Below are 14,778 nucleotides of genomic sequence, written 5' to 3' on the forward strand. Positions count from 1 at the left end.
TACTCTCATCAGAATTGGTTCAAAAAGGGAATAACATGTAGTTATATATATATATATATATATATATATATATATATATACCCAACACGTAGTTGGGTATAGACATCTATATTACCCCACAGGATGGTAGGAGGGGAAGGGGATAAGGGAAGGAGGGGTGATGGAAAGGAGGGATGATTTGGGGGGGTAGTTAGAGGCAAAATGCTTTTGAGGATGGACAAGGTGAAGAGAGAGAGAAAGAGTAGGATAAACGGGGAAACAAGATGGAGGGAAATACACAGTAATCATAACTGTGAAAAAATTTTACAGCAAGTTGCTCTGATGAACATCTCATTTCTCAAATATTTAGAGAACTGAGTCAAATTTATAAACATGCAAACCTTTCCCCAATTGATAAAGGGTAAAGGGTATGAACAGGCAGTTTTCAGATGAAGTATTCAAGGTTACCAGTAGTCATATTGCTCTAATTGCTCAAAACTTGCTCTAAATCACTATTGATTAGAGAAATGCAAATTAAAATAACTCTGAGGTACCACCCCACACTTACCAGACTGATTAATATGACAGAAAAGGAAAATGATAAATGTTGGAGTCAATATGGGAAAATTGAGCATTATTGGTGGAATTATAAACTGATTCAACCATTCTGGAGAGCAATTTGGAACTATGCCCAAATGGCTATAAAACCGTGCATATAGTCCAAAGAGATAAAAAATGTAAAAGAAAATGACCTATTTGTATACAAATATTAACAGTAGCTCTTTTAGCTGTGGCAAAGAATTGGAAATGGAGGGGATGCCTATCAATTGGGGAATATCTGAACAAGCTGTGGTACATCATTGTGATGGAATACAATTGTGCTGTAAGAAATAATGAGCAGGATGCTGTCACAAAAACCTGGGAATATTTACATGAACTGATGCAAAGTGATATGAGCAGAACCAGCAGAACATTGTACACAGTAACAGCAATATTGTTAACAATGATCTACTCTGAATAACAGCTATTCTCAGCGATACAATGACCTAAGACAATTCCGAAGGACTTATGATGAAAAATGCTGTCCACTTCCAGAGAAAAAACTGATGGAGTCTGGATGCAGACTGAAATATACTTTTTTGCTTCCTTTATTTTTCTTGTTCATTTTTTATCTGTGTTTTATTTCACCCCACGACCAATATCGAAATATGTTTTGCATGGCAGCACATATGTAACCTATAGCAAATTGCTTTACTTCTGAATGAGGGGGTAGGAGAGGGAGAGAATTTGGAATTCAAAAATTTTTTGAAAATGAATGTTAAAAATTGTTCTTACATTTAATAGGAGAAAAATAAAATATTAAATAAATATATATATATTTTTACAAAAAGTCCTGACACTCAGGAAGTGAAATGCAGAAAGGAATAAAAAAATGAAGTATAATAATCAACTTCACAAATACAAGATGGGAAAGACTTGGTTAGGATTTGTCAAAAACGATAACAACAACAAAACAAAACGAAAAAACCAAAACACCTCCCCAACAGAAAACACTCGAGGGATTTCAGAGGCCTGCAAGTTCCACATGAATCATAAGTATGAGGGGGCTACTGAAAGAACTTAATTCCTCCTTGGGCTGCACTGAGAGGGCACAGCTTCCAGGAAGATTGGGGTTACTCTGCACTGTCCAGGTCATGCCACTTTTGGTTACCAAATTTAAGGGAGGTAGCATTCCAAGACGGCAAAGGCTCAAGAACTATCTTCAACTATCTAAAGGGATGCCATGGCCAAGAAGGCAGAATGGATTGCAAAGAGGCAAAAGTCGGCTCAGGGTCGGGAAGAACACGCCAAGGTCAAGAGCTGTCCCAGAGTGGCATGGGAACTCCCATTGTTGACTCCCTGCCAATGTCTCCCCTCTCAGAGATCTTAGCCGCCATGCTCTGCACTGGGCACCTTCCTCCTCCTTAACGGCTACTTTAAGTGCTCCCTTAGAATATAAGCTTGTTGAGGGGAGGGACAGGAATCTTATTCTTTCTGCTTGTATTTGCATCCCTAGCATTTAGACCAGCACCTGGCACACAGTAAGCACTTAATAAATGCATATTGCCCGCCTCCCTTGAAAGGTAGGAGTTTTGGTCTAAATGGGCACACTCAAACAAAAGCTGAATGACTAGCTGTTGGAGACTACAGGGCTTTGGAAAGGTCCCTTATAAAGCAGAAATTTTATGGTTTTCTGCTGGGGTAGTCCTCTCCCAGAGCATCATGGAAGGTGCAGTGGGCCTTATTACCCAAAGCATCATGGGAGGTGTAGTTCTCCCTCTAGCATCTTTGGAAGCTTAGATCTCATGTGCTATGGCATCATGGGAAACGTAGTCCTCCCTCTTCCAAGCTCCATTTTGGAGGCGTGATGCCCATGGAAGGGGGATGGCCAATCCTAAACTCAGGGCAGGCCCATTAAGGGCCACCCAGCAGACCTGGTTCTAGAGTTCTGCCCCATCCATTATTGTTCCTTTCCTCCAGGCCCTGGCTCTCTAGATCTCCCACAGCCTCCTCTGGGCCCAGATCCCCTTTCCAGGGGCAGTGCCAAAGAGACGTGTTGGGGCATCCTGGCCTCTGAACTCCTCCCCCCCAAGCCTTTATCCAGTCCTGCCTTCACTACCCAGTCCGTTCATTAGTCAATCAGTCGGCTGATGCATGGCCTCCGACTTTGAAGGCCTGGGTCTCCTACAGGGCTAGGACTGGAGGCAGACGAGGGGGTTTAGACTCTACAATTAACACAAAACCTTAAATTAGGATGGGAGGGTGGGGGTGGGGAGCAGGATAGAGCTGGGTCAAGCCCCCCTTGGCAGGGGTCAAGTTCACAGTCAGCAGCAGGAGAGGCAGGCTGAGGGTAAGAGAGGTGGGGAAAAGCCTGGGTCCTGTTCCCTTCGATCGGGGACTGGCGTCTCGAGCCGCATTATTGCATTCACTGGTGAAGCAGCAGAAGGTTTGTGGCTGGGCCAGGTCGAAGAAGGCAGCAGCCAGATGGGGAGCCTGGCACCAGGCGGGGGCCACACAGCCTCGAACGGTGTAGCCGGGACCCCAGTGTTCTGTGGCAGGAGGAGGGGAAAAAGAGGGGCTCAGCCGGCAATCCTGACTCTGCCCTGGGTTCCTGCAGTGACCTTAGCTCCCTGGGATTCAAACCATTACCAGGTACCCTGTGCCTGGGGATGGAAATAGTGGGAGTATGTGTGTGTATGTGTGTATATGTGTGTATGTGTGTGTGTATGAGAATGAGTATGTGTATGAGTATATATATGGAGTGTACCTGAGTGTGGCTGTGTGCATGTGTACGTATATGATAGTGTATGTGTATGAGAGAGTATCTATGGGTATAATGGTATTGAGTATGGATATGGGAGTGTACCTGAGTGTGGCTGTGTGAGGGTGAGTATGTATGAAGAGTATGTGTGCGTGAGTATTTATCTATGTATGAGAGTGTGTGTATGGATATGAGGATGGATATGGGAGTATACCTAAGTGTGGCTGTGTATGTGAGTGTATGTGTGTGTGTTTGTGTGTGTGAGTGTGAGGGTAGGTATGATAATATGTGTGTGTGTGCATATGACAGTATGTGTGTGTGAGTGTGTATTTGTGTATGTATGTATGGATATGAGGATGGATGTGGGAGTGTACCTAAGTGTGGCTGTGTGAGTGTGTGTGTGTGTGTGTGTTGGGGGGCTCTCACTAGCCCCCATCACCCATCCCTCTCCAGGAGCTCCTTCCTTCACACAATACAGGGATTCTGCTGGACCAGGTTGCTGCTGCCGTCTTTTCTCAGCCTGAAGGTTTAGGATTCTGTTGGTCTTCAGGCCTCCCTTAGGGGGTCAAAGGATCCTGACCACTTAGGGGTCATCTGCTCCAGGTCCTCACTTTACTGGGGAGGCAGCTGAGGCACAGGGTCACACAGCTAGAAAATCTCAGAGGCAGGACCTGAACCCGGGTCTTCCCGAGGACAAGCCCAGTACGCTATCTGATGAACTAGGGGGCTCTAACTCTTCCTTTCGCTCTGGGAAATCTCAGCCCATAGGAAGTGTTGCCCTCCCTTTCTCTCATAAGAAGCTATTCCTCCTGCCATAGGAATTCCCAACTCAGTTTCCCCATCTTGTAATGAAAGGTTTGTGCTGGAGGATCTCTAAAGGCGCACCCTGCCCCTTAACCCTGTGTCCTTCACGTCCCCTTCCCCATGTCCAGGGATCCTTACTGTGGGTGCCGGTGGCTTCAAAGCACCGATTCATAGGACCCTGACAAGCCGTGATGGCCGTCTCCTCCGCGGAGCAGCCGTCGGTGCCGTTCCCCTCACAGCTGTGACACTGGAGGCCATTCAGGGGGTAGTCGGAGAGTTTTGTCACTGATGAGAGGAAGAAGAGCAGATGGGTCCTCGAGCCCCCCAGAAGCTAACTACCTGCGCCTCCCAGGGCCCGTCCCTTCCCTCCAGGCACTCACTGTTTTTACCCTGCAATGGCCCAGGCCAGCCTGACCTTCCTCCCTCCCCTTCCCTTCTCTCCTCCCTCCTTTTTTCCCCCCTCCCCTCCCCCTCCCCCATCCCTCCTTTCCCCCTCCCCCCTCCCCCTCCCTCCATCCGTCCTCCGTCCTCCCTTCTCCCCTTTCTCACTTGGGCCACGGATACACTGGCTATGGTTGCAGCATTTCAAGAAGAGAAAAGTGTCGTTGTTATGGAAGCCAACGGGGCCTGGGCAGTCCGGAAAATTCCCGCAGCCGCGCACATAGCGCTCGTCCAGGGGGCCCGCTATGGGAGGCCACATAGGGTGGATTAGTGATGGGCAGGACGCTGGGGAGGAGCAGTGATGGGGGACACTCAGGCAGGGAGAGTGGAGGAAAGGGTAATTAGGGCGGGGCTCACTGATGAGTATGGGAGGGGCAGGGGCTGCATTCACCTTCAAGGTTGCTTTGGGAAATCCGCTCTATGCACTGGTCGGTGGGCTCTGGGCAGCGAAGGGTCAGGGCCCGACCTCGTTCACAGCTTTGGTCAGAGGACGCACAGGACTGACACTCTAGGGTCCGAGCCCCAGGAAAAGTAGGGGAGGGACCTGAATTGGAGGGAAGGGAAGAAGGTAACTCTCCTGGCCCCAGGTTGGGGGTGGGGTGGGGAGAGAGAGAGAGACAGAGAGACAAAGACAGAGAGACAGAGACACACATACACAGAGAGAGACAGAGATACAGAGAAAGAGACACAGAGAGAGAGAGAGACAAAGACAGACAGACAGAGAGAGAGGAGTACAGAGACAGGTATGTGCACAGCTCCCCCCCCCTTACAGTGGGTGGCTCAGGACCTGGGAGCCTGCCCCTCCTAGCCTGCCCACACCCCAGCCCTGTTCATGATCTCTCTGGCCTCTGTTCCAAGGGTCCCCACCTGAGTTCTTTCCTGCTCCTCCCTTCTCATCTAGGGTCATCAATCCTCATTATTCAAGGACCAAGTCTCCCAGGAAATCATTCTCAACAGACCTCCCCTAACACCTGGCATCCCCCAACTGCAGCAAGGGAACTTTCTTAGTCCTGAATTTATGTTTTGTGACTACCCTGCCTGACTTCTCTACCCTAAGCTCTCTTCTAAGATCTAAGGTTCTAAGGTTCCCTCCCAGCTCTGCCATTCTATGTTCTAAGGTTCCTTCCAGCTTTGACTATCTATATTTTTTCTTCTCAGGTCCTCCCCAGAAGGCTTTCTAGGTTCTAAGCTCAGCTCTGACCACTTATATTCTGGTTTCTAAGGTCCCTCCCATAGGCCTACCATTCCACGTTCTATGGTCCCTCCCAGCTCTGACAGTCTCCAGGTTCCCTTCCAGCTGTGACAATCCTGGTTCTGTATAACACGATCCCTCCTAGCTCTGACTCCTCCCTCCTGAATGGCTCAGAGCCGGTTGGCTCCCACTCACGGGGGTCTGGGTGATTGCAGAGGTCAAAGTCGCACACGGTCTCCTTCAGTATGATTATCTCCTGGTTCGTGCGGTAGGACATGGAGCTGTTGTCCTTCCCGGTCACAGCACAGCCCCTCAGCACCACCTCCAGCTCCTGGCCTCCTGGGGGGACAATATGGGCAGGGGGCGCCTAAGCCGGGCTGGGCCTCTTCAGCCTCCCTGGAGCCCAGGCTCCTCCTGGCAGCCAGCCCAGAGGACACTGGAATTTAGCCACAAGGCCTTCCATGCTTCGCTTACTTCTCTGATTGGAAGCTTCATGAGGGTAGGCCCTGTGGCAAGTACAGTGTTCTGCACTCAGTAGGTGTTTAATAAATAGCTGTAGGATAATAATAATAATAGCTAGCATTTATATCGCACTTTACTAATATCTCATTTGATCCTCACAACTCTGAGAGGTAGGTGTTATTATTCCCACTTTATAGATGAGGAAACTGAGGCACGGAGAGGTTCAGTCAGGGTCACACAGCTAGGAACTGTCTGAGGCCATATTTGACTGGTCATGCTGATTCCAGGTCCTGTGCTCCATCCACTGTACCACCAGATGAATGAATGTCTCATCCTCTTACTAGACACAAGGGCAGGGGCATATGTCACTAATTTTAGTGTCTTCCTCAGAGCTGAGCACAAGTCTCAGCCCACAGCAGGGCTTAATAAATGTCTGTGGATTGGATGAATAAATAAATGTTCTCTCTGGGCTGGGGTGGTGTTCTATCTAGAATCCATATCTCTCCCAGTCCTGAGCATGGGCTCTGTCCACAGAAGAATCACTTAATAAATATTTTAAAAATAAATTTAAATAAATATTACTCACCAAACCCATTCATTGGGAAGGAAAGAAGCACATGTATGTATATATGGGTTAGAGGTGGGAACTGAGGCCCCAAGATGGAAGGTTGTAAAATGGGTCTTAGCTCACGTCTCCCAAGCACTCATTCAGGGCAGCTACATCATTGGGCCATTGTGGGGCATCACCTCTGACCTTCACCCAGCTTTGACGGGAACTCACTAACTGCCCATTAAAGGCAGGTGAGCAGGGAGAATAAAGGCTTCCCAAAGGAAAACAAGACAAGATCAGAACAAAGAAGGAGAAGGCTTTGAAGACGTAAAGGGGAATCCTGACTTGTGCCAGGAAGGTAGGATGATATGACAGAAGAAAGGGAAGGGCAAATGGACTCTTGGAGTCATGTCATGAGTGGGAAGCTTTTCTTCTACAGGGCAGAGATGAGATCTCCGTGGAAAAGCGGCTTCTCGGGTTTCTAGGAAAGGAGATGTTCATCCCTAGGGTGAGTGAGGAGATGAAAGACAGGAAGAAGAGGGGGGAAAGAATGGTGGTTGGTGCTTCCTGGTTTTTTTTCCCTTGGTTTTTCCCTTCTGAGAATCTTGCTAGGGGTGCTAATATTCAGAATGAGCTGATGTAGGTAAGGAAGGAGGCTCTGTGTGTGTGTGTGTGTGTGTGTGTGTGGGTGGGTGGGTGCTAAGCATTCTGGGAAGATTTCTGTGAAGGGAACCAGAAGAACAATTAATAAATAACAACACGGTAAGAACCAAAGAACTTTGAAAGACTTCCGAACTCCGATCAATACAACGAGAAACCATGGCTCCAGAGGGCTGGTGATGAAGGTGACACCCACCTCCTAACAGAGAGGGTATGGGTTCAAGATTTGGAAAAGGGACATACATTTTTGGGGCATGGACAATATAGGAATTTGTTTTGCTAGACCATTAATATTTGTTATAAGGATTTTCTTTTTTTTTTAATTTCAGGGGAGAGTAGGAAGGGGAGAAAATAAATTCTTGTTCATTGAAAAATAGAATAAAATGGAGAGGAAAAACAATATGGCACGGAAAGACAGATATTAAAGAATGAATAGGAGGGCCACTGTCCAGGATGGATGGGGTCATGACAATTAACAACAGAACGCAAGTAACGCTGCCCAATTTGGATTTTGCCTGTTTTCTTTGTCAAGGAACACCCCTTCTGGACTATGAAGAACAGACTGAAAATGAAAGTTTTACCCAAGAAAAGTAAGGGGAAAGGAAAAGAGAAACTAGCTACCCTTGAGGAAGACAAATTCCCTGGCTGAGATGAGCTATAGCCTCAGGTATTGAACAGGCCGGGGATAGGTGGGATGGCCAAGGGACTCACTGCCAGGGATCTTTATCTATCTATCTATCTATCTATCTATCTATCTATCTCTATCTATCTATCTATCTATCTATCTATCTATCCATTCATTCATTTGTTTGTTTACTTATTTATTCAATTGGGGTTGTGACTTGCCTAGGGTCACACAGCTAGTAAGTGTCAAGTGTTTGGACTGAGGCTGGATTTGAACTCAGGTCCTCCTGACTTTAGGGCTGGCGCTCTATCCACTGCACCACCTAGCTGCCCCATGCTAGGGACCTTTAAAAGATAATGGACAACAATGCCGTGTCCCAGGCTTGCAGAAGAGCAGAAGTCATCCCAAGATTCTGAAAAACTGGAATCTGAAAACTGTAGGCCCATGACCTTGACTCTGATTCTAGAGCATACAATGAAAGAGGGGGTTAGGAAAAAATTAGAAAAAGCGGTGATCACGGGGTGGTTTCCATGTGACTGGGAAATCATTTGAGGCTGACTCGATTGTCTTTTTTGACAGGATTACTAAACTGAGAGATCAAAGGAATGCGTTAAGTAGTGCTCACCTAGATTTTTAGCAAAATGCTTGACACAGTAACTCTGGACATGGATAAAACGTTTACTAAATGGACTGTGTTAAGCTCTAGGGATACAAATAGAAAAATGAGCTAGCTCCTGCTCTCACAGAGCTCACCTCCTAATGGGGGAGAAAATTATGGAGGAGGGCTTGTACTCCATGTGTGGTTCAAGGCAGATGGCAAAGTGAGATTGTACTTAGAGAAGTAGGAGGGCAGATGGCAAGGCCCAGAGGAGCCTGGGGAGCAGTGGCAAGGCAGATGGTACCCTGTCAAGAAGATAGTGGGCCCAAGGGTTAGAGTGAAGTGGGGCTCTGGGAAACTGGGCAGAGGTGGGCATGTGGGAGGTGTCCTCTGATCTGTTGGGAACTGGGAAGCAAGTCAATAAGGAGGGAACTCTCCTTAGAGGTGGCTGGTCTATCAGAAAGATATGGACGAGATGAATTGGAACCTATTAAAATGGCTAGTCCCATAAAGAGAATGAGGTAGGCAGAGGTTGAGTGACTTGTCTAAGGTCACACAGCTAGGAAGGAGCTGAGGGAGGATTTGAACTCCAGACTCCAGGCCTGGTGCTTCATCCACTGCCCAAACTTAGCTGCCTCAATGATAGTCAGGATCTCCAATGACCTAGATAGTCTGTGTTGATATGGTGGACAGAGTAGTAGATATGGCATCAGAAGAAGTGGGTTTGGATTCTCGCTCTTCTGTCTACTAACAGTGAAATTTTGGCCAAGTCACTTCCCAATCTGGGCCTCAGTTTCTTAATCTTTCAAATGAGGAGGGTGACCTCTGAGATCCCTAAATCCATGAGTCCATGGATACCGGGCCTAACTCTACAGCATTTGGCAAAGACAGATGTAAAGATTATACATGGAGACAGAAAAATCAACTACGTCTAAGTTGGAGGGAGCTTGGTCAGACAGGCTTTTGTTTGCCAAACATTTGGGGGGTTTACTGGACTGCCAGGGCAAGATGAGTCATTAGTGTGATGTGGCAGCCACAAACGCCAAAGATAATGGGTTGGAGAGGCCTGGCTTCCAGAAAGAGGGAGGTGATGGTCCCACCCTTAATGAGGACCACATTTTGGGTATTGTGTCCAGCTCTGAGCACGACAATTTAAGAAGGACATTGGAAAGTGGCCAGTGGAGAGCGACAGGATGGTGAAGGACTGTTGAGTCCCTGACATAGGAGGATCAGATGGGACTGTGAGAATTGATGGACCTGGGGATGTTTAACCTGCAAAGAGAAGACTCGGTCGAGTATTTGAAGGCTTGTCATGTGGAAGAGGGATTAGGTTTGTTCTGTCTGGCCCGAAATGGCAGGACTAGGAGAGAGACTTTAGTCCCCTATGGAAAAAACCTTCTAACTAGGCATTCCTTGGCAGAATGGTCTGCTTCTGGGAGCAATAATTCAACAAGCATTTATTAAGTACCCACTATATGTAAGGCACTGTGCCAAGTGCTCAAGATGCAAAGAAAGGCAAAAAAAAAAAAAAGAACAAAACTCAGTCTCTGCCTTGAGGAGCTCACAGTCTAATGGGAGAAAACAGCATACAAATAACCATATACATACAAGATATTTAGAGTGTAAATGGAAGGTAGCCTCAGAGGGAAGGGATGGGGTGGGAGGATAAGAGACCAAGAAAGATAGGATGTGAGCTGAGTCTTGAAGGAAGCCAGGAAGCCGGAGGGAGGAGGCAGAGCATTTCCAGGCATGGAGGACAGCCATAGGAAAGTCTGGAGAAGGAATGGCTTGTTTGAAGAACAGCAGGGAAGCCAGGGTCACTGGATTGTAGCGTATGTGGTGGGGGAATAAGGTGTAGGAAGAGAGGAAAGACAGGAAGGTGCCAGGGTTATTATTATTTTTATTATTATGTAAATAGAGGTTAAGTGACCTATCCAGGGCCACATAGCCAGTGTCTGAGGCTGGTTATGATCTCAGGTCTTCCCGACCCCAAGTCCAAAGCTGTATTCTAGAAAGGTCAGAGAAACCCTAAGCTGGGAAACTCAGTGAGGAAGGAATCTGGAAAGGAGAAAGAGAAGAGGAAGAGAAACATTCCAGGACATCATCAGGAGTAGAGGGAGAAGGGGAGAAGCAGAGAAAGACCCAGAGTCCAGAAGATTATGGGGGAAGGAGGTTGGGATGACCTAGATGTTTTATCAGGGATTTTTTTTTTTCAGAGTGAGTCCTTCCAATTTTTGAGATCCTGTGAGGCAAAGTTAACTCCAGGACTGATGTCAAGGTTTGGTTGATTGGAAAGAAGGACTTAGTATGACTCTGGAAGTTTATGACTTTTTGAAAAGGAGCCAAATAGATAAAAAAATGAGGCAGGTAGCACTGTATATTAAGACCTTTTTTTTTTTACATGAGGAAATCTAGGGACCAGGGGGAAGGCAAGATGGAGAACTTTAGAATGGAGATTTAAGAGGCTGAAACAGAAATCAGAAGTGATTCGGTCAGATAGAGACCATCAGGATAGAAGGGAGAAATAGATGAGAAGTTTGGGAAGTAGCCTGCTAGCCTCCCATGGAGGACTGATGCATGAATTAGAGGGGGTAGAAATCACGGGCACCTTCGAAATTGGCTGAACTCTGGGCTTGGGGATACTCTTCCTCCTTATCTCTGCCTCTCAAAATCCCTCAGTGGCCTCAAAGGCTGCTTCCTACAGGAAGCCTCCCCTGCTCCTTCCCCTTGTTAGTGTTTTCCCTGAACCCCTGAAATTACTTTGGATTTCGTTTTTTCATCTGTGTACATGCTATTTGGAGCTGAGGACGCTAGGTGGCACAATGGATGAGTGCTGGCACAAGTCAGGAAGACCTGTGGAAGACATATTCCAGCTGTGTGTGTAATCTTGGGCAAGTCACTTAACATCTCTGTGCCTCATTTTCTCATCTGTAAAATGGGTCTAATAATAGCACCAGCCTCCCAAGATTGTTGAGAGAATCAAGTGAGATATCTGTAAAGTGCTTTGCAAGCCTTAAAAGTGAATTCATAGCTAGTGAGTGATGGGTTGGTCGACCCCTTTCTCTGAACTTCAGAGACTTAATGGTCTTCTAGCTCAAAGCTGTAATGATGGCCAGTTTACAAACAGGCATTTACAGACCAAAGGGAGAAATCCAGTAGAATGGGAAAGACAGTAAATGAAGATAAGAAAATCAATGCTGGAGCCAGGTTGCAGAGAAGAGGGCAGGCTCAAGGCACAGGTGTGAAAAGATCAGTGTAGGCAGGGAACCATGCCAATTTCTGAGATAAGTCAGACAACTGGAGTGCCAAGAATTGGGTTCCAATATCTAGCAAAAACCTTTCCCTTGAGGCCTCAGATTTCCCATCTATAAGGTGAAAGGTGGAAGGGATGATATCTAAGGCCTTCCAAGGTCCACATTCTAGGATTTTTTTTTAGGCAATTGGGGTTGTGACTTGCCCAGGGTCACACAGCTACTAAGCGTCAACTGGTCTGAGTCCGCATTTGAACTCAGGTCCTCCTGACTTCAGGGCCGGTGCTCTATCCACTGTGCCACCTACCTGCCCCCCGAATTTTTTTTTAAAGGGCCCTGGGCAGCATGAGCTCCAGAGGAGATGCAGAGCATTTAGGGTGAGTTAAAGCCTCTTCTCTAACCTCAGAGAGATTCCAAGTCTGGCACTTAGCTGCAAGTTACTAAAAGTCGACCTTTTAGTGGTTCCCTCTTGTCACAAAATGAAGCCTACAGGCTGGTCCAAACTGAGCTGGTCCTCAGCATGCTCCCCCCCTTCCGCCCCACTTCGTATTTTCATCTCCTCTGGGCTTTGCCGGATTCTGCGTTCAAGGCCTCTGACGTTCTGCCTCTGTTTCTAAGTGGCTGTGTCACCTTGGGCAGGTTCTCGGAGCCCCAAAGATATGCTAAGGGACCTGGGAGGGTTTCTCAGTTTCACAGAGTGTCAAATGGAGGAACTGGATTCGACGATCTACGCACACATTTTCTCCGCTTCACAGGGACCTTCTAGAGACAAGTGCCTGCCCTCCCCATCCCCCTCGAGGGAAGGAAAGGGTCAGTTTGGCACGCGTCCCGGCTCTCACCTCTCCAGCGGTTGTAGTATACGGTGGTTCGGCACAGCTCCTGCCCCGGGAGGCACGTCTCGATCGTGCAGTCCCCACGGCTTTCGCAATGGTGACAGCTCAAGCCCGAGGAAACTGGGGAGAGAAGAGGGCGAGGTCGCTGAGGGAGGTACTCGGGTGTCCCCCGGCTCCCTGGCTGGTCTCCGCCACTCGCTAAGTGTCGAATTCAGTCTCCGCCCCCACATTCCATTGCCCCCACCCTCCGATGTTGTCCCTGCAGCTCTGTGCCCCTCCGGAGCTTTGTCCCCGCCTCCCTCGAGGTCACCCCCCCCAATCTTCGGCTCCCTATCCCTGCCCTCTAGCTGTCCCCGCCCCCCCCAGGTGCCATCCCTGCTCCTTCGCGTGGCTTCTCACCTGAGTTCTATCCCTGCTCCGAGCTCAGCCCCTCACCCGAGCACCAGCTTCTCCCAGACCCACCGCACCTGTATTCTAGACCCATCCCTACAGGCGCCTATCCCAGCTCCTCGTTCCCCCCAGCCCGCTTCCTATCCTGCGCCCTCCCGACCCCCACCCCTCGGCCCACAGTGTTTTCTCCCTGGCCATTCTTCCTCCCCAGCACTGGGAGACCCCCTCTAGCTTTACTCATTCCTCCAGCCGCGTTTCCCTCCGGTTACTCATTCCCCTTCACCCCCCCGCCCTCCGGTGGTGCTTCCTTCCCTCACTTCCCCCAGCTTGACTAAGTTCCTCTTTGTCAGGTTTCCCAACTTCAAATCTGACTTCAAAATGAGCTGGAGGAAATGGTGGCGGAGTGGTTACCCCTTCTGAAATGAAAGAACAAGCTTTCTGTCCTTTCCTAGGCTCTCGGACCCCTCTCGGACCCCTCACGGACCCCTCGCGTCTCCAGCTCTCTCGGTGACTGTCTCTTCCCCACCACATCCGTCCGTTCTGGCCTCTTCCTATTCCCATTCTCCACCTCTCCCTGTAGTCATACTTGTTTCTCCGAGTCTGGCAGAATCTATCCGAGCCAGAAAGACAACCAACGCTTTCCTCGGCCACTCACTTCTCTCTCCCGGCCTCAGTTTCCTCATCTGTAAAATAAGGGGGTTGGACTAGATGGTCTCTGCTGGCCCTTACAACCCCAGATCTAAGATCCTATGAGACCCTGAATGAGGGAATGCTTATCCCCGAGTGTCTGCCTCTGCTTGCCTCTCCTCTCTTTCTCTCCCTGTTCCCCTCTTTTTCTTTCTTCATATGCCTCTTAGTTTCTGCCTCTAGGGCCTTCCTCGGAAGAAGAATGGGAAGAAGGCTATTTTTTCTCCCTGCCTTACTTTGCCACTTTCTCCCAAACTCCAGAATCCCCTTCTCAGACTCCTCTGAGCTCCCTACCTTGAGCGTGGGCAGCAGCCAGCAACAGGAGACTCAGGGTCAGCGCCCTCATGTCTAGTAAACTGTAATCTCTTCTGTCTCTCTACACCGGGACTGAGCCAGGGATGATTTGTTTCCACCCTTTAAGGGAGGTTTCGACATTACTCCGTTGGGGCCAACTCCTCCCTGAGGCCCCAGGAACTCCCCCTCCCCGCCTCCCGTGGCTCATTCATTAGCTCTCTGATGTGTCTGTCCCTATAGCTTCATCAGTCTGTCTTTACCTTTCTGTCTCAGTCTTTCTCTTTCCATCTATCTCAGACTATCTCTGTCTCTTTGTGTCTCTCTCTCTATCACTCAGTGTCTCTATGTCTGCCTAGATTTCTTTCCTCATCTTTTAGCCTGTGTTTTTTGCTTCCTGTATTCTTTCTCTGTCTCTGCCTCCACTTCTGCCTGTCTTTCCCTGTATTTCTTTTACTGTACATCAATCTTTCTTTTTTACTATATGTCACTCCGTGTTGGCTTTCCTTATGTATCAGTCTGCTCCATCTTAAGCTCCACATCTCTCTCATTGTTTCCCAGTCTATCTTCTTCTTCTTCTTCTTCTTCTTCTTCTTCTTCTTCTTCTTCTTCTTCTTCTTCTCTCTCTCTCTCTCTCTCTCTCTCTCTCTCTCTCTCTCTCTCTCTCTCTCTCTCTCTCTCTCTCTCATCTCCTTGTCTTTCTCTCCATGTCTC

The 14,778-nt window shown here is 48.2% G+C and overlaps 1 protein-coding gene across 3 annotated transcripts; it reads right to left on the reverse strand.

Moving 5' to 3' along the window:
• Positions 1-317: 317 nt before the first annotated feature.
• Positions 318-14,186, reverse strand: PLAUR (plasminogen activator, urokinase receptor). 3 transcript variants are annotated; one of them, XM_021004014.2, is made up of 8 exons: positions 14,068-14,160; positions 13,673-13,769; positions 12,703-12,816; positions 5,913-6,056; positions 4,917-5,069; positions 4,634-4,768; positions 4,223-4,369; positions 318-3,068 (listed from the first exon to the last, which is right to left on the reverse strand). In XM_021004014.2, exons 2-8 carry the CDS (start codon positions 13,767-13,769, stop codon positions 2,764-2,766), a joined length of 1,095 nt encoding a protein of 364 aa, XP_020859673.1. In that variant the 5' UTR covers positions 14,068-14,160; the 3' UTR covers positions 318-2,763. The 3 variants fall into 3 exon arrangements, with proteins under 3 accessions (XP_020859673.1, XP_020859674.1, XP_078002028.1); XM_021004015.2 differs by lacking the exon at positions 13,673-13,769 and having other exon boundaries at positions 14,068-14,186; XM_078145902.1 differs by lacking the exons at positions 13,673-13,769; positions 14,068-14,160 and adding an exon at positions 13,324-13,347.
• Between the last annotated feature and the right edge of the window lie 592 nt (positions 14,187-14,778).

Source organism: Phascolarctos cinereus, unplaced genomic scaffold (genome assembly GCF_003287225.1).
Source record: "Phascolarctos cinereus isolate Bilbo 61053 unplaced genomic scaffold, phaCin_HiC Scaffold_726;HRSCAF=1367, whole genome shotgun sequence".
In the NCBI taxonomy this organism is placed as follows: Eukaryota; Metazoa; Chordata; class Mammalia; order Diprotodontia; family Phascolarctidae; genus Phascolarctos; species Phascolarctos cinereus.